Below are 20,526 nucleotides of genomic sequence, written 5' to 3'. Positions count from 1 at the left end.
ACATGTATGTACAATAACTTTTATTTATTTTTCACACACATTCCTTCAAGAAACACTCCACTAAGGAAGCTTTGTGGTGAGAGGAATGAAGTTATCGGGAAGTTGCGGGAGTGTGGGCACATAGGGATAGCAGCGACTGACTGATGCCGCTGATAAGTCAACGTGGCTCTGCGTTTCGGCTTGGGGTGCATGCACCGTGATCCACTGATGCTGCTTTGGCAACCGGACAACGCCGTCGCTGCAACGCACGAAGGGGGGCACGCAGCACTCAAAGAACATGCGGTCGCCGCCACAAGGGAAGAGGGGGGGAGTGCACGAGATTTATAAAATCCCGTGCACTCGGAGCACAGGATTTTATAAATAACGCCTGGTTGTTTTTCTCTGGTGATACGGTCTTCTGGTAGCGGTAGAAAACGGCCGACTGTTGAGGCAGGTTTGTGCGACACACAGACGTGTTTGCGCAGGATGCGTGCAAGCGCCTCACTGGTGCCTGCCACGTATGGGAGCACAATGCGAGGGTGCTTTGTCGTTTCCATGGTGAACGACCCTCTTGTCCTGCTAGCTCGACGGCGGGAAGCACGTTGAATGAAGGCGCGTGTGTAGCCATTCTTGAGTACATGTGAAGCGTGAGTACACGTGTTTAGACTGAGGGCAGCGTTTGAAAATGGAAGCCAAAAGCTCTACGAGAACTCCGCAGGGACAAGAATATTGTCATTCTGCTGGCAGACAAAGGAAATTCAACGACCGACAGGATTACAAGCAAACCAAGTTACTCCTCGACAGCCCAGCTTACAAAAAATTAAGTAAGGATTCTACTACTCAACTTCAGACCAGAGCGAACAAGCTTTTGGCTTCCATTTTCAAACGCTGCCCTCAGTCTACACATGTGTACTCACGCCTGATATGCTGGAACGGCTCGGCACCCACATTCTACGGACTCCCCTAAATTCGTAAACATGGAATTCCGCTTCACCCCATTGTTGGCTACACCTCTACTCCGCTCCGAGCCCTCTCGAACTATCTCCATCGAATCCTTTCACCCCTGACAAGCAAAACATCGACGCACGTACGCAACTCCCGCCACCTCGTCAAACTTCTTTTCCATGTGCAACTGGAAGCAGATGAGTGCATGGTTTCTTTCGACGTGGTCTCGCTCTTTACCAGCATTCCTGTGCCCTGTACCGTCTCCGCAGCGAAACAAGCCCTCGAAGCGCACGCTGACCTCAGTGCCAGGGCAAGCTTGAACTCATAAGAACTTTGCCGGCTCTTGGAGTTTTGCTTGAACAGCACGGCCTTTTCCTTCAAGGGGGAATTTTACAAACAAACAAGCGGCAAACAAGTGCCGCGATCTCAGTCACTGCTTCCAACTTAACGATGGAGGTCATTGAAGAGAAAGCTCTCCAATCTTTCCAAGAAAAGCCAAAAGTTTTCATTCGGTACGTCGACGACTGCTTTTGCATCATAAAAAAATCAGAAGTTGAAAACTTCCTTACGCACCTGAACGCGGTTGAGCCCTCTATCCAGTTCACTTTGGAATGGGAAAAGGACAATCAGTTACCATCCCTTGACGTCTTAATTTCAAGACAAGGGGGAGACCTAAACTTCATGTGTACAGGAAGCCCACTGATACCGGCCGCTACTTAAATTTCAATTCAAACCACCCCGCTGCGCACAAGGCTTCCGTCGTCTCCTCTCTTCTTTAGGTTCGAGAGTCATACTGGCCTACAAAACGAAGGAAGTTTGAGATAAAAGGCACGCCGGTGATGCGGAAAAGCAGCATCCTGTTATCAGCAATCAGTGACGAAGCGCCGACACTTCTCGATGGGCTGATAAGGGCTTAACCGGTGGTGCTCCGGTCGATAGATACGAGAGCGAACGATTTCTTGAGGAAATTCCTGCCACGTACGTGCATCGTAATCATGACGATGCAGATGAAAAAGTGATACCTAAGAAGTTTTAGGATGCGGCAGATCAAGTACTCGGAAAATTTAGTGGCCCAGCAACGGCCATCGTGAAATGGCATCAGATGCAGCATCGCAAAAATAAATATCCTTATTTATTTATTTACATGTTACTGCAGACCTCTTTGGTCCAAGCAAGATGGGCAAAATCAGTGTTAAGAAGAAATAACAAAGAAAAGGAGAAATTTTTGCGTGTCATGCACAGATACACTTCTACAAATAACCTGGAAGCATGAATTGGTACAGATAGCCATTTTGATTATGTCGCTATAAAAAAAAAATAAAGAAACAAAATGACAATAACTCTCTCAGAGGTCAAAAACATTGCAAACAACCAGACAAAAACTCTCTCAGTGGTCAAAAACATTGCCAATGGCTTCCCTGAATTTTTCACAAGTGAAAACCTCCCCAGGCAGTACATTCCAGTCCCCGATAGTTCGTGGAAAAAAGGAAAATTTGTGAATGTTGGTTCTGGCGAAATGGGGAGTTAAGCTATAATTGTGTGTGTGTCTTGTTTTTCGAGTGAGGGATGGTGTGACATAAAGTGTTGCCGATATTCCGAGCTTTCCATGAATTAAGGAGTGTAAAAATTCTGATCTTGCTATCTTTCATCGGGTACAGAGCTGTTTTATTTGTTCGTTTCCATAAGGAAAGATGAAGGATCAGAATTTCGGTATTTGTTATAGATGAAGCATACGGCCTGCCTTTGAACTTTTTCTACCCGCGCGATGTCCTTTTTCGTGTGAGGGTCCCACACCACGGCAGCGTACTCAAGTTTTAGCCGAATAATAGATTCATAAGCTAATTTTTTTACGTTACTTGGTGCATCTTTCAACTTGTGTCTTAAAAAATCGAGATTTTTCATTGCAGATGAAGTTATATGGGAAATGTGATCACTCCATGTTAGCTGGTCATTAATTATTATGCCTAAATACTTGTATTTATTTACTTTAGTCACATGTATATTTTTAAGGGTGTAGACAAAGTCCAGAGGCATCTTCTTTCTCATAATACGCATAAATACAGTTTTCTCAAGTTTCAGTGACATTCCCCATTGGTTACACCAACACGCAATATCATTTAAAGCTGTATTAAGCAGGGTTTGATCTGAGCCAGAGCGAATGTCTTTAAATAGCATACAATCATCAGCAAAAAGATTAATTTTAACATTTTCATCAATAAAAGAGACCAAATCATTTATATAAATCAAAAACAACAAAGGACCCAACACACTTCCTTGCGGAACACCGGAGGTAACATCAAGTGGGGGGAACAGAATCCGTCAATCTCCAAATACTGTGTTCTCTGTTTTAAGTAAGCAGAAATCCAGTTGATGAGTGGTGCAGGCACTCCAACTGTATTAAGCTTCAGAAGTAGTTTATTATGCGGAACCTTATCGAAAGCCTTGCTGAAATCGAGGTATATGACGTCAATTTCTCCGGATTTATCCAGTATTTCGCTAAAGGTGTGAATGGCTGTAATTAACTGCGTGACAGTTGAAAATTTCTTTCTGAAGCCATGCTGGCATGAACTAAGAGCTGAATTTGAATTTAGAATCTTCTTATATGATTCGCTATTACATGCTCGATGAGTTTGCAGGAATTGGAAGTTAACGAGACTGGACTGTAGTTCTCCACCAATGAGCGGTCTCAGTTTTTGTGAATAGGTACAACTCTGGCCGTGAGCCAGTCAGGGGGTAATGAAACAGACAACAATGATTCACGAAATATTTTCACAAGGAAATGAGCTAGAGATTCTGCATAACGCCTTAAAAATTGATTGGGTATACCACCAGGGCCAGAAGAACTCTTAGGATCGAGTCTAAGGAGCATCTCCACAACCCCCTCATAAGAGAACAACACAACATTTTCGCTTGAAGGATCGCATATATTGTTCACATCAACATTTTCATGACAGTTAGTGGAAAACACAGAATGGAAATAAGAATTAAAATGTACCGCCATTTCTTCTGGAAATGGGATGGCATTGCCATGCACAACTATTTGCTGGATAGGCTCCCTGTGGTCCCGGATGTGGTTCCAAAATTTGCTTGGATTTTTTTTTTATGAACTGTGGGAGGCTCTCAGTAAAGTAACGCTGCCTGGCAGACCGGATGCCAGCAGATAATTCTTGCTTCAGTGTTTCTAAGGTACCAGATTTTGGAGACTTATTTCTTTTTAGGCGCTTGATTTTTCTTTTTAAATGGATAATATGTCGGCTGATCCAAGGATTTATCTTCTTCAAGCGTATCTTTTTGTCTGGGATAAAATTGACAATGCAGTGCTGACAGTGTTCCTTAAATTTTGCCCACATTTCTGAAACATGCTTTGCTGAGAACTTTTCGAACGCTAGTTCTAAGTAATCGAGCGTTGACTCATCCCTTGCATTTGAATAGTCTTTTATGATTTTGTGTTTGATTGCTTTCTTTTGACGACTTTTCGACAGAGGGAAAGATACAACAACTATCTTATGGTCAGATATTCCTTCGTGCACTGTGGTGGAGGAATTAGAAAAAGAATTATTTATGAACACGAGGTCTAGAATAGAGCTGGAAGACCCGCGTACCCTAGTTCGTTCCATGATGACCTGTTTCAGATTATGGGCAAACATTATATCACAAAGAACGTCCTAGTCATGTGTGGATCCAAAATTTTCATTGCGCCAATCAATGCCAGGGATATATAAGTCACCTGCAAGGATTATGCTTTTCTTTTCAAACAAATGCAGATGGTCGTGCAGCTTGCGCAGATAACTAGTATCAGATTTTGGAGGCCTATATAATGCGCCTAGAATAAAAGTGTGGTAGGTTATCTTCAGAAACAGGCTTCCATGGTTTTCAATCTGGTCTAGAAGTGTAGCCACAATGTTCCGTTTCAGTAGTACTCCCCCACGTGAGCCTCAGTCACGTCTGAAAACCGAGTACGCAGAAGATGCAGCCATCACTAATATCATGGTGTAACCAGGTCTCAGTTATGAGGGCCACCTGCGGACTGTGCGGAGTAAAGCTATTTCAAGTGCCTCAGTTTTATTAACTATGCTCTGGGCATTCGTATTTAGAATTATGAACTGAGAATGATGGTGACATTCCGAGGTAATGCGTCAGTCAGAGCCCGGTGGAGGACGAGAATAAAGCTGAATCCGTTCGCTTGTAGCATCATTCCATATCAACTGTCATTTACGAGCTTTACTTTGCGACCATTTTTTTGCTCTGTTTTGGTAGCTTACGCTTTCTTAAGGTTTCTTTAGAATAGTCATTCGTGATGAAATATTTTGACCCCTTTAATTTGCTCACGTTTGGAAATACATTTTGCTACATACATACATTTTACATGCATACATACAAATACATACATTTTATGAGTTGTAGGGGCAATTATCTTGATGAAAAATGGTGCATTCACACAAAAAACCAGCCATAACTCATTTTATAGAGTTCCCGTTAGCCTTGGTAATGCAAAAATATGCCAAAATCATTTTTCACCGATTTCTCAAAATTGAATTTTGGATATAGCAAAAATTTTGGAGGAGCGATAATGTAGGCTTCTATAGCAGCTACCGCTATAATTCTTCTTTTTTCTTTTGCCAGAAAGAAAAAATCATAAATATTGCAATAACACTTCTTTTCACCCCCTGTTCGTTTGCCAAAATTAATCATTTGTCCCAGTCACCAAAATGAGATTTTTCTTAGGCAAATTTGACAAGCCAAAACTTTCTTCCAAATCATCCTAAAATGCTCATTTATGCCTTACTGCAGTCCTTTGTGATTCTAGATTATTTAAGGATCAAAATCTATCTGATGTTTACTAAGCATGCTTCCTCCAAACATGAGATGTTTTCCTTAATATATTTAAACCTACCTGCATTAGGTAAAAATGGTTTGCAGCTTTGGAATGAGCACGAGAAAATTCACAAGTGGTGCAAATCTGGTGCAAATCCACCCATAAATTTAAAAAATGTGGTTCTAAGAGGGCTATGGCTATGGAACGAAAAATGACAGGTGTAACGTTAAAAGATAGAAGGCGTGCAGAGTGAATAAGAGAAATCTCATATAAACGCGTGTAAGGACCGCACCCACGTATGGGCCACATCCCCTAACTCCCGAAGCAAATACGTAAAAAAAACAAGTTTGTGTAAGGGCCGCACCCAAACTTCCCACGACCGATGCGGAAATAGCCTTCAAAATGCATGTGCACAGGAGTTTCCAGATGCCGCCCACGGATGATGCCCAAAGTCGTGGGTCATCATCATTACTATATTCTCCCTCTGCCGCAAGCTTCCGCAATCTATATCGGCATCGCCAGCACCGGACACCCCAGCTTTGCTTGCTAATGTCAAAGGCACATCAGTAGTGGTAGCATGATTAGCGTGGTCACATGCCGTTGTTGCGGCCCTTGTGTGCTCTCTGCTTTATCTTTCGTGAATTTCCGTTGAGCATTGCCATTCTAGCACAATGGGCAGGCATACTGGTAGCTATAAGGCAGGCTTTAACTGAAAGTAAGGGAGCTCTGAGTCAGAAGACTCTGCGAGTGATGATTGAATCGTAAATAAACACCACACATTCACTGATCAGTCTGCTTTTACTTCAAAAGGATTTTTTGTTTTTTTCCATATGTTGCGTTATGGGCCGCACCCCAAAAATTCGCCCTCGAATGTGAAAACAAAAAGCGAGGCCCTTGCACGCGTTTATAAGGTAACTCGAGTTAATGATATTTTAGTGGATATCAAGAAGAAGAAATGGGCAGGAATGTAGTGCATAGAGAGGACAGCCGGGTAACAAACTGGATTCCAAGGGAAGGAAAGCGTAGCAGGGGGCAGCGGAGAGTTAGGTGGGCGGATGAGGTTAAAATGTTTGCAGGGCTGAAGTGGATACTGCTAGCACAGCACAGCACCGGGTTAATGGGAAGAATATAGGAGGAATCTTTGCCCTGCAGTTCGGCTGATGATGATGATAAGTACACACTTTTCGGGTGCTTATGAACATTGGCGTCTTCTAGGAAGTGGTCAATAAGTGCTATCTGCCCCTGTTGTCATTGTCTTCTCAAAAGCATTTCCTTTCTTTTTCCTTTTTTATTAATTAATCAATGGCTGTTACATTTCAGAATTGAAAGCCAGCAAATGAACAAATTCTCTTTATCGCAGACCGATTTTTCGGACCCTCAAGGGCCTGAGATAGCATCCACAAAATCATGCACTCCTTAAAACAAGAATTCACGCAAAAAAGGTCACTTTATTTAGCGAGCGGCTTAAAAAAGTGACTAAATATGCCTTTGCGGGGTGCTATGTTGCCGCACAAGTCGGCTTGCACGTCGGCAAGGGTGACGTTCTCGCTGTACACAGCCGAAAAGCACCATCAGAGCTTTGATTAGTTCACTGCTGGTTGGCAGCACAGCCTCTGGCTCCTCACTGTTGGAGCCCGAGTCATCACTTTCAAGCAACTGGCGAACAATTCGTTGTCGGTGCATTCAGCGCAGAGCTCGATCTCACTGTCAGCGATAACAAACTGCTCCAGCGTCACTTCCATGGGAGCGGCTCCTGCAGCGCACAAGTGCTCGATGAGGTCAGCAGATGAAGACAGCTGATGGGATTCACTGGCGCTATCATCGGATGATGATGGCACTTCATCCCTGATCGCGAAACCGGCGAGGCGGAAACGATTCCGCAGTGTCTCCTTGGTCACCACCTTCCATGCCCCGCCTTCCATGCATCGGAAATCATGCCGAGTGCAGACAAGTCGACACTGTAGGTTTTGCAGCTGTGCACGCATAGCACCATGCGACTAAACACGCGTGACCGATAGAAGTGCTTGAGTGTCCGGTAGTTGACGCGGTGATATAAACAGCACAACACACAACATGTGAATGGTGACCGCGGAGACTGACGAATGCGTACGGCGGCAGCACGGCAGAGCTGACACTGGCGTCAGACGGTGCAGCAAGTGGTGCCTGCTATCGAGGATATACCAGGTATGCGAGGTTCCAATCAGCAGACGATATGACACGTGGGTTCGAGGTTGCAGAAAACCAAAATGGCAGCGGCCAGAAAAGCAAAATGGCACCGGCGCTGTTTGCGTTTTCGGCAGCTCTTCGAGTCGCGAATCGAAAGAAAAAGTCCGAAAAATTGAACGAGAAAGATTCTATACATCCGAAATTTCGGTCGGTGTTATACATTGACTCTAGGAGTGCATGGCAGTGTCATGGCAAGGTGCAAATTTCCAGGCAGGTCCGGAAAATTGGGCGTCCGAAATATCGGTCGGCGACTGTAATTACCCCAGCTGTGACCACTATCTGTGAACACCATGAATTTGACCAACTTGGTTCTTTGATATGTGACTTGACAAGTGGTAATATCTCTGTTTGCATCCTGTGGGACACTTATCAAGCGAAGACACACTCACGCATCTCCTCAGTAAACTGCTCGGCCTCCTGGGCCGTCAGGGCCAGCCGGGTGTCAGCCGCGATGTCCACACGTGCCCCTTCCCAAAATGGGTAGCGAGGGTCCACCTGCACATACATCACTACATGCATCTGCGACAGGCATGTTAGAAAGCAAACAATAGGACAAAATTGAGACCAACATTGGAAAAGTGAAAACAATAAAGAACTCCATAACGGTCGGTAGTGCCATGGTAATCCAGAGCAGAAAAGTGCCCCATAGGAAAGGGAATACATAAAAGCATAAAAAGCATTTTTCCTATTTCACAGCACAAGCATGATATCGGCCCTTCACGAAGCCAAGTATACCATAAAACAGATTAAAAAATTATCAACGCATATTTTTAAAGTGGTACGAATCACCGGTGGTGCAGGGGTAGAACATCCGCCTCGCATGCAAGAGTACCGTGGTTCGAATCCTGGTGCCGCGCAATTCCCCACCGGATTAAAAGAAAAATCCGCGTGTCGATGGAATTGCATAAACAGGTTTGGGGTGCGACCTGATGCCGGTGAACACCTCTGGCAACGCACTCCCTCACCAGAATAGGAGTTGGCCACCCTGGTGCAGTAATTGGTAGCAACCTGGGCACGGCGGACCTGCCGTGAGCATGATGCTTATCAAGCCACTTTTCTACCTTATGCAAAGTCACCAGCTTCCCGTCGCTGTATGGCGCACTCTCTTCCTGCACGTGTGCCAGCCCGTCGCTATCAACTACAATCAGAAGTGGAGCATGACATCCCCCATCTGCTGCTGCCGCCTACATTCCCAGCAACTGTGACGTCGTCAACACCTTCGCATATAAAAGAATCGCTGCTTCCAGTTCAGTGGGCACCTGCCGCGAGCACGATGCTTACCAAGCCACTTTTCTACCTTATGCAGGTTAGTCGTTATTCCTACTGTAAAAGAGACTTTCGTGCTTTGGTGGTTCTGCCGTGCCCAGGCCAGTGCTGCAAAATTGCATACGATTGTTATCTTGTCCTTAAGCTTCTTGACTGTGGAGACGTTGAACTAAACCCGGGACCGACCAATGCTGAATTACTGCAGAAAATTCTTGATATGGACAACTGAAATTGCATGCAGAAGTTAAGGAATTGAGGGCAAAAACTGAGACCACGATTGAAGACAAATTGAGAGCCACATATCTGACTTTAAAGCAAAAACAGAAAAACTCGATGAGCTTGACAATCTTAGAATGTGCAAAAGTACATTCACTTTCCAAACGCGTAACCTCACAGATCTTGAAGATAGGGGCAGGCGTTCTAATGTAGTTGTCCATTATGTTAAAGAAGAACCGCATGAAACAGAAGTCCTAAAACGCAAAGTCATTGGCAAAGTATTTAGCGATAAACTAAGTATGAAATGTGAATCCGTTGGTAGAATTCACAGACTTGGCAAGCGGAACAACAAAAGACCCGTAATAGTTTTCTTCCAGGACTACAATGAAAAGATGGCAGTCTTCAAAAACGTCAGCAAACTCAAAGCAACAGACATTTGCGTTCAGAATGATTACCGTCATAAGACGCTGAAAACACGAAAACTGTTGTGGGAGAGCTCAAAATTTGATAGGTACAATGGAAAAAAAGTTACTCTCATTCATGACAAACTGCACATTGACGGTGATCTGTTTGCATGGGATGATGTGCAGAACGACCGCAAGCTAATTAAGAACAAGCAAAAAACTTACCCCTACTTGCTCCATGACTTTCCCATGAAACATGCATCAGACTATTTAATTTTAATGCCCACAGCATCGTAAACAAGACTGTTCGACTTGAATCTGTGCTTCTTTCTTACAACCCGCAAGTAGTCGTCATTTCTGAGACATGGCTTAGCAGTACAATAAACGATGACCTTCTAATCCCACCCAACTATATATACCGCATGGATAGGGAGACTAGGGGAGGTGGCGTAGGTGTTATTGTGAAAACAGACATTGAAGTCACTATTTTGCAGAAAATTTCATGCATTGAAACTCTGCGCCTAAGAATCAGCTTATTTGGATATGTTTTTGTACTGTTTGCAGTGTACAGACCGCCAGATTCGACACCAGATTATTCTGTTTCAACTTAAAACGCATATGGAAAAATTCAGCAACCAGAAACCTATCATGGCCGGAGATTTTAATCTTCCCAATATTGAATGGAGTCGCTTACAATCGGGCTTCGTTTCTGATGGCTCTTCTGGTATAATCTTTGATATCATGTTTTACCCCATTCTACTCCAAGTTGTGCAAGAACCAACACGTGTTACTGCTTCTTCATACTCAGTTCTTGATCTTGTTTTTATTCCCAGTCTTATAAATAACTACAATGTTTTAGTTGATAAGGGGATTCCTGATCACCAGATCACTTCAGTCACTTTTTCCTTACATGGTAGTCGACCCAATCAGGCTTCTATGCTAAAAACTGTGAAAGATTACGCTCATGCTGATGACGTAAGCATAACAGATTACCTAGATTCGCACCTCGAAAACTTCTCTGGTAATGACATTAATGCGTTATGGAACAAGTTTAAAAACGTATGCTTCTTTTGTCTTGACAGCTTCGTTCCTAACAAAGTAAAAAAGACTGCTAAACGTAATCCATGGATGACTAGGGACATAATACATTTAAAAAGGAAAGCGAAGCGGGCAAAAAAAAACCGTACAGCTTCACAGGACTTTATCTAAATTCGTCGCGCCCTTTCAAATGCCATTCAGTCAGCCAAACATTTTTATTTTAACACGACCTTGCCTAATTTTATCAAATCAGATCCTGATAAATTTTGGAACTTTGTTAGCGAGCGTAAGAAGCACATTTCGCATGAAATTACCTTAATAACAGATCCATCACATTTCAACCATCACTTCAGCAGTGTCTTTTCTATCTCTGAACCCTTTGTAAACATACTCTTGACAATAACATTATTTCATACGAGGGCATTGTTAATATGATGTTAAGGTTGAAAGTAAAATCATCCCCAGGACCAGATGGTATTCCAAATGCATTTCTCCAGCGCTATGCAGAGAAATTAGCAAGGTACATTGTATTAATCTTTCAGCTTTCCATCAGATTGTCCTCTCTTCCAGGTGACTGGAAGATAGCGCGTGTAGTGCCTGTGTTTAAAGAAGGCAACCCACTCTCAGTATCTGATTACCGCCCTATTTCCTTGGTATTATCAACCTGTAAAATGCTTGAACACATAGTGAGTACTCACATCTTTGACTTCCTAAATAACCACAATATTCTATCTCCATTCCAGCATGGCTTCAGAAAAGGGTTTTTAACCACAACACAGTTAACAACAGTTGTTCATTTTTTTCGCTTCTGTCCTCAACAGAGGTGGACAAATAGACACATTTTTGGACTTCAGCAAAGCTTTTGATCGTATTCCGCATGACAAACTTATTTTCAAATTAAAGGAGCTTGAACTTCCCAGTTTCCTCATTGCCTGGATCCCCGCCTACTTAACCAACCATTCTCAGTACGTACATATAAATGGTGCAGACTGACTGTCTTCCAGTCTCTTCCAGTGTTCCGCAAGGTAGTGTTCTCGGGCCACTCCTCTTCCTGATATTTTGCAACAATATAGTTAATGTGATCCATGATCCCATGAAAATTCGTCTCTTCGCCGATGACTGCGTTATCCTTAATAAAATTGTGGTACCCGAAGACCAGCACGCATTTAATGTCGAACTAATTATTATACTAGAATGGCGCCAGGAGTGGGGCATGCTCCTAAACTCAGAAAAATCTGTCTTGCTTCGCATAACCAGGAAAAAATACCCGCTTTAGTATACTTACTCTGTAGAAGAACGGCTGATTGGGCGAGTTGGTGAACCATGATAGACAGTAACATACGTGCGCAACAAAGAAGAGACAAAGAGGAGAAGTGGACAACGACGTCGTTGTCCACTTCTCCTCTTTGTCTCGTCTTTGTTGCGCACGTATGTTACTGTCCATACTTACTCTGTCCAGGACCGCAGTTTAACCGAAGTGAAGAAATATAAATATCTCGGCGTATTTACTACCGAGATATTACTACCGAGACTAAATAACCGCCTCAGCTGGAACACACATATTCTTAACATCTCCTCTTCAGCCTTTCGCAAATTTTGCCTGCTCAGACACAAGCTTAAGGATGCTCCCGCTCATGTTAAACTTCTCGCATACACAACACTTATAAGGCCTAGGCTTGAATATGCTTGCACAGTGTGGGACCCCCATACGATGTGCACTATTAATGCTCTTGAAAAAATTCAGAGACGGGCAGTGCGTTTTATTTATTCCAAATACAGTCGCACCAATTCGGTATCTGAATTAATGGCAGAAAATGGTATTGTAACTCTCCAAGCAAGAAGAAAATTCCTCCGTCTGAAATTTTTATTTCTTTTACTTAATAACAAACTTGCACTTGATCCTAGCCCTTACGTTTGCCCTCTTACCACTAGGCAGACACACCACTCTCATGCCCTCTCTTTAGCACCTCACTTTGCAAGAACTAACTAATACAAATTCTCCTTTTTCCCTAATACAATTGCAGATTGGAATAGTTTGCCTGCATCTTCCCTCCAGTCTTTAGATATTGTCACTTAGGTCGCTTACCACCTTGAATGGTCGGCCGTATAGGTGTGGACGAAACTTAGAAGTGGCCCAGATGATCGCGAGGCACTCCTTCTCGGTCGTCGAGTAATTGACTTTGGCTTTTGTGAGAGACCTGCTAGCGTAGGCGATTACATTCTCCTGTCCGGCACTCTTCTGGACGAGAATGGCTCCTAGGCCCACACTGCTCGCGTCGGTGTGAATTTCGGTCTCGGCGTTTTCATCAAAGTGGCCAAGTACAGGAGGGCACTGCAGGCGGCGCTTAAGTTCGTCGAAGGCTGCTCCATGCAGTGCTTCCCATTTAAAAGGTACGTCAGCCTTTGTAAGCTGTGTCAGCGGTTCGGTGATGAGCGAAAAGTTTCTGACAAATCGTTGATAATAAGCGCACAGCCCAAGGAATCGGCGCGCACAGCTTTCTTGTCGGTAGGCGATGGGAATTGTGCGATTGCAGCTGTTTTCTCCGGGTCTGGGCGAATACCGTCCTTGCTAACGATGTGACCTAGGACCGGAGTTCTTCGTAGGCGAAGTGACACATCTCTGCTTTTAGCGTTAGTCCCGATGACTTGATGGCCTCCAGAACTGTCTGTAGTCGTTTTAGGTGGTCTTCAAAGTTTGACGAGAAGACAACAACGTCGTCCAAATATACCAAACAAATTTGCCACTTCAAGCCTGCCAGAACTGTGTCCATTACTCGTGGAAATGTGGCTGGTGCGGAGCAGAGGCCAAATGGCATCACCTTGAACTCAGAAAGACCGTCCAATGTGATGAATGCGGTCTTCTCGCGATCTCTTTCGTCGACCTCAATTTGCCAATATCCACTCTTCAGGTCCACTGATGAGAAGTACCTTGCATTGCAGAGCCGGTCGACAGTGTCGTCGATGCTGGGAAGCGGGTAGACATCCTTCTTAGTTATGCTATTCAAGCGGCGGTAATCAATGCAGAAGCGAAGTGTGCCGTCTTTCTTCTTCACTAAAACGACTGGTGCTGCCCAGGAGCTGTTGGATGGCTGGATCACGTCATCATGCAGCATTTCCTCAACTTGATCGCGTACGGCCTGGCGTTCTCGTGGCGATACACGATAAGGGCTTTGGCGTAGAGATCGGGCGTGTTCGTCCGTTATAATGCGGTGCTTGGCCAGTGGTGTTTGTCGTACCTTCAATGATGACGAGAAGCACTCCCTGTAGCTTCGAAGAAGACTGCGAATCCGGTCTTTCCTGCTATGGGTCAATGCCTGGTTGATGTCAAATGTGGGCTGACGGAATTGGTCCGGCGCGTCTTCTAGCATTTGGTCGTGGAGGGTGAATACATCTTTGAGGTCCGCTAATTCGTCGAGAAAAGCGATCGTCCTGCCTTTGTTGAGATGCCGGTATTCTTCGGTGAAGTTTGTTACCAGCACCTGAGCTTGATCTCTCCGGAATTTCGCGATGCCTCTTGTGATGCCGACACCTCGTTCTAAGAGCAATTGGATATTTCCTTCGACGATGCCTTCAGCGGTTTCGATGTTTGCGCTACCTACGCAGACTGCGACGCTTGATTGGGGCGGCACGGTCAATTCTCAATCAAGGACGTTTAGCGCGATGTGTTGCGTCGAAGTGATCATAGCAGGTATGGCTTTGTCTGCAGAGAGCTTGATGAGCTTGGATCGGAGGTCGATGATAGCCCTATGTTCATTTAGGAAGTCCATGCCTAAAATCACGCCTCAGGAGCACTGCTGCAAGACCACAAAGCTGGTGGGGTAAATATGCCCATTTACGGTTATTCTTGCAGTACATCGTCCCGATGGAGTAATCAGGTTGTCACCTGTGGTGCGAATCAGTGGGCCATCCCAAGCGGTTGTAACTTTCCTGAGATGGGAGGCTAACGGTCCACTGATGACTGAATAGTCAGCTCTGGTGTCTACAAGGGCAGTGACTCTGCGACCGTCGACATCAACTTCAAGGTCACTTGTTCGTGTCCTCGCATTGCACGCGGGCCTTGGTGTTCGATCTCGGCTCCGTCATTCCTTCAGGTCATGGCCGGGGCATACCGTTGTTACTTCGCTGGGCGGCGGTGTTGGCTTACCCTTTGGTAGTGTTGTCGTCGATGTCGTCGTGTGGAGCGGCAGTGAAATAGCTGTGTCGCCGTTAGTGGTCGATGGCGGCAGAGGATGTTCGTCTTTTCACCGTTGAGCAACCTCACCTCCAAAGGTTGCTCTATTTAGTTTCCCCTGCACGGGTTTGGAGACCTTCCGCGCACACTTTCATCGTAGTTACGGCCTGGCGACGCAAAGCGGGCCCTGTACGGCGATGGAGACCTGAACCGACGGCTTGGTGGCGCATTCTCACCGCTACGCAGATAGTTGTCGATTTCTTGCGGTTGTTCACCTGGGCGTGGTCGTGGAGCGTCGACTGCAAATCCGCGGAGACCGATTCGGCGGTACGAGCAGTGGCGCAGAATGTGGTCGGCCTCACCACAGTGGAAGCATAATGGCCGGTTGTTTGCTGTCCTCCAGGCGTCGCACTTCCTGGGGCTTGGGGATCGGTAGGCTTGGCAGGCGGGTGCCAAGGGGCGGTTTTCAGGAACAGGACGGTAGCGGCGAGGGCTCGAAAAGTCATCATGTCGGGGCGCACGGCGACATAATGCAGCAGCGTAGTTCATCACTGTTGCCTCTTGTGCTGGAACAGTCGCAGCCGTCGCTTGAATGCCCAGAACCTGCTGGACTTTTTCACGGATGATGTCCGCAAGCGTTGCCACCTGGGGTTGTTGCGATGATGGCATCAATCGGCGGAGCTCCTCTCGCACGATCTCCCGGATGAGGTCCCGAAGGTTCTCTCCGCTTGTAAGTGTGCTGGGGTAGTGGCTTGAGTAGTTCGGTTGAAGTGGTTGCTCGTAATGGCGCATCCGGTTGTCCAACGTCTTCTCGATGGTAGACGCTTCCATTTCAAATTCCGCCACGTTTTTTGGCGGATTTCGACAAGACTTGCAAAAAGCGATTCTTCAACGCCTCGCATTAACAATTTGACTCTCTCACCTTCAGTCACGTTAGGGTCAGCGCGGCGAAAGAGGCGCTTCATTTCCTCTACGTAGACCAGGACGGGCTCGTTTGGTAGTTGAATTCTTGATTGGAGGAGGGCCTGAGCTCTTTCTTTCTGGACAGAACTTGTAAAGGCCATCAAGAACTGTGCTTTGAATATCTCCCAATCCTTGAAAGAAGTCTCGTGATTTTCAAACCAAACTCGGGCATGTCCTTGAAGATCAAAGTAGACCTGCCTGAGTTTCGCAGCGTCGTTCCAACCGTTGAATTCTGCCACACGATCGAAAAGGTCCATCCAATCTCCCGCATCTTCATCCGGTCGTCCATGGAAGCAGGGGGGCTCACGGGGTTGGACGAAAACAACCAGTGCTGCTGGCTGGGCCATTTCAGAAGTTGGTGCCTTCTGGAGTCGAACGGAGTCAGGCAGCAGACAGTGTTCAGGTTGTAAGCATTGAAGTCGGCGGCTGGCTTGGTGACCTGTAGGCTGGTCTTCCAGGGCGACAGGAACAAGGCTGAGGTCTTCGCTTGAAGGATCAAGGGCAGCACCTCCACCAGATGTCACATAGTGGTGACAATATGCTTGAATTAAGTATGTAATGACTTATAAAATATTGCCTCCAGTCAGTTCTTGAATGCCAATTTTGATTGCTTTTTTTTTGTGTGTGTGCTTATACTTTATGTGCAGTAATACCGCTTCAACTGGTCTACTCGATGTGTTGGTGTGTTTTGTACCTTATGCTTTCATGCTTTTTTGAACTTTATGTAAATGTATGCCACTCCTGCTTAGGCGCTCAGCCTGCAGAATGTTCAAAATAAATAAAAAATAAAAACCTCCGGTGATCAGTCCTATAAAACCCCGGCCCTCAGTCAACAGCGGCTGCGGAACAACTGACCACGGCGGCGGTCAGACCTGTGACGCAGCAGGCAGTGCTAAGAATTCCTGGCTCCGCTGGACAGGCCGGCATTGGAAACTGACCCTGGCAACGTTTAACGCTAGAACCCTAGCTAGTGAAGCTAGTTTAGCAGTGCTGTTAAAGGAACTAGAGGGTATGAAATGGGATGTCATGGGGCTTAGTGAGGCTAGGAGGCCGAATGAGGCATATACTGCACTGAAGGATGGGCATGTACTGTATTATCGCAATCTACCTGGAGAAGCGAGAACTAAGAGTGGGTTTCGTTGTCAATAAGTATATAGTGGGTAATATAGATGAATTCTATAGCTTTAATGAGAGGGTGGCAGGCATTGTAATTAAGCTTAATAAGCAGTATAAACTGAAGGTTGTACAGGCCTATGCACCTACAAAATTCCCATAAAGAAAGGTGTTAGGCAAGGAGACACAATCTCCCCAGTACTTTTCACAGCTTGTTTAGAGGAAGTATTCAGAGACTTGGAATGGGAGCAGTAAGGGATAAGGGTAGATGGAGAATACCTCAGTAATCTGCGATTTGCTGATGACATTGCCTTGCTAAGCAACTCGGGGGATGAACTGCAAATAATGATTGATGACCTAGACAGGAAAAGTAGAAAGGTAGGCTTGAAAATCAATATGCAGAAGACTAAGGTAATGTTCAACAGCCTCGGGAAGGAACAGCAGTTTACATTAGGTAGCGAAATACTGGAAGTAGTAGGCCAATATGTCTACTTAGGATAGGTAGTAACCGCAGATCCGGACCACGAAAAGGAAATAACAAGAAGAATACGATTGGGATGAAGCGCATTTGGCAAGCACTCGCAGATTATGACTAGCAGCTTACTGGTATCGCTCAAGAGGAAAGTATACAACAGTTGCATCTTGCCTGTACTCACCTATGGGGCTGAAACGTGGAGGCTAACCAAGAGAGTTCTACTTAAGTTGAGGACAACCCAGAGGGCTATGGAACGAAAAATGGTAGGGGTAACATTAAGCGATAGAAAGCGTGCAGAGTGGGTCAGAGAAATAACTCAAGTTACCGATATTCTAGTAGAAATTAAGAAGAAGAAATGGGCATGGGCAGGACATGTAGTGCGAAGAGAGGATAACCGATGGTCGCTGACGGTAACAAACTGGATTCCAAGGGAAGGAAAGCGTAGCAGGGGGCGGCAGAAAGTTAGGTGGGCGGATGAGATTAAGAAGTTCGCAGGGGTCGAGTGGATGCAGCTAGCACAGAACCGGGTTAAGTGGAGAAATATGGGAGAGGCCTTCGCCCTGCAGTGGGTATAATCAGGCTGATGATGATGATGATGATGATGGTGATGATGATGATGATGATGATGATGCACCTACATGTAGTTATGATGACCAGGCAGTTGAAAGCGTCTACGAAGATGTAGAATTGGCAATGCGGAAAGAAAAGATGCAGTATACTGTACTAATGGGCGACTTCAATGCCAAGGTAGGGAAAAAGCAGGCAGGAGACCAGGCAGTGGGTGACTATGGCATTGATTCTAGGAATAGCAAAGGGGAGTTATTAATTCAGTTTGCAGAGTGCAATAACTTAAGCATCATGAATACCTTCTTCAGAAAACGGAAGAACCAGAAATGGACATGAAAAAGTCCTAACGGGGAGACTAAAAATAAAATTGACTTCATACTGTGTTCAACCCCCGCCATTATGCAAGATGTAGAGGTAATTGGGAAAGTGCGATGCAGTGACCACAGGATGGTGAGGTCCCGAATTAGTCTAAATCTTGAGAAAGAACGCAGCAGATTGGTAAAAAAGAAATTCGTCAACAAACTAGCGGTGAGGGGGAGGGCAGAAGAGTTCAGGATCTCGCTACAGAATAGATATTCAGCTCTAACCATGGATGACGACATTGCCCTATAAGCAATAAACAATAACTTCAGAGATATCATTACTGAGTGTGCTGTAGAAGCAGGCGGTAGGATAGTTAGAGAGAATACCGGTAAGCTGTCTAAGGAGATGAAAGATTTGATTAAGAAACGGCAGAGTATGAAAGCTTCCAATCCAACAGACCAGATAGGATTGGCAGAGATATCAAAGCTAATCAATAAGCGCAAAGTGGCTGATATAAGGAAGTATAACACGGAGAAATTTGAGCATGCTGTAAAAAGCGGGGGAAGCCTCAAAGCGATAAAAAGAAATTGGGCATAGGCAAAAATCAGATGTATGCGATAAGGGACAAGGTGGGCAACATCATCACGAATATGGACAGGATAGACAAAGTAGCCGAGGAGTTCTATACTGATCAATACAGTAGCCAAAGTAGTCAGAACCGTAATGAGATTGGTGGTAGGGAAGAACAGTCAGACGTTCCGCCAGTGACGAAGGACGAAGTTAAGAAAGCATTAGAAACTACGAAACGAGGGACAGCAACTGGAGAGAATCAGATAACTATAGATTTGCTGAAGAATGGGGGGGGAGGGGGTATATCCTGCTATAAAAACTGGCCACCCTGTATACACAGTGCGTGGTGTCATCGACGATACTGGAACAATGGAACAATGCAAACATTATCTTAATTCACAGAAAGAAGATGCTAAGGACTTGAAAAATTAGAGACCAATCAGCTTACTAAGGTAATCGCTAATAGAATCAGGACAACCTTAGACTGCAATCAAGCAAAGGATCAAGCAGGGTTTCGGAAACGGTACTCTACTATCGATTATATCCATACCATCAACCAGGTGATAAAAAAATGCTCGGAATATATCCAGCCCTTATACATAGCATTCACTGATTACTAAAAAACATTTGACTCAGTAGAAACCTCGGCGGAAATCCAGGCACTGTGAAATCAGGGGGTAGACGAGCCATACGTGAAAGTGCTGGAAGATATATATAGTGGCTGCACAGCAAAGGTAGTTCTGCATAAAGAAAGTAACAAAATTCCCATAAAGAAAGGTGTTAGGCAAGGAGACACGATCTCCCCAGTACTACAGTCAAACCCGGATATATGGAAACCGAAGGGGATCGCGAAATAGTTCGATATATCAATAATTTGATATACAGAAATCGGCTTGGGACGGCACTTACGATGCGAAAAAACAATACTGTATTTGTCGCGTAATCAAATCACTCGCATAATGAACCCACCCTCCACTTTTGCACTCGAGAATTTGGGAAAAAAAAAAGTGTTAAGGCCAGCTCGCTCACATGCAAGCAATTAAGCGATCTCAGCGACGAGTGGCAGCGACAGAGCAAAAAATTTCCAACTTGTTGGAACTGCGTCCCTCTCGCCGCTCGAGCCACCGCGGCAGCTCAAAACAAGGTTTCTGTGTCACCACGGCAGAAATCGCCAGCGTTTTCGCTTGCATGTCGCACTCCGTTTTGGTCGTCTCATCCACAGCTCATTTCTTGGCAATGGGTGGATTTCGCGCTTCATGAAGCGAAAAAGCATATCCATTTGTCGCCGCACGACGATGTGTCAATGTCTACCCAAGGAGTATGGTGAAAAGCTTCTGCAGTTCCACAAGTTTGTTATCAACAAGCGCAGAGAACATGAGCACCTTCTCTCTCAGATTGGTAACGCCGATCAAACCCTGGTTTGGTTTGACGCACCCCAGAATGTGACAGTCGAGGCGAAGGGGAAGAGGAGCGT

At 45.2% G+C, this 20,526-nt stretch overlaps 1 protein-coding gene across 5 annotated transcripts in view; it reads right to left on the bottom strand.

Annotated features, from left to right (window-relative positions):
• Ube4B (Ubiquitination factor E4B) overlaps window positions 1-20,526 on the bottom strand; it is a 373,326-nt gene that overhangs the window by 139,615 nt on the left and 213,185 nt on the right. For all 5 annotated transcript variants that reach the window (XM_084597298.1, XM_084597297.1, XM_084597293.1 and 2 more), the window contains one exon: window positions 8,356-8,461. In XM_084597298.1, coding sequence (XP_084453424.1) covers window positions 8,356-8,461 — 106 coding nt within the window. The remainder of the gene's footprint in view (window positions 1-8,355; window positions 8,462-20,526) is intronic.

The sequence above is a fragment of the Amblyomma maculatum genome, chromosome 3 (genome assembly GCF_055883805.1).
Source record: "Amblyomma maculatum isolate TAMU_Amacu chromosome 3, ASM5588380v1, whole genome shotgun sequence".
NCBI lineage: Eukaryota > Metazoa > Arthropoda > Arachnida > Ixodida > Ixodidae > Amblyomma > Amblyomma maculatum.
The sequence above is the reverse complement of the archived record's forward strand: the minus strand, read 5'-3'. Positions and strand labels throughout refer to the sequence as shown.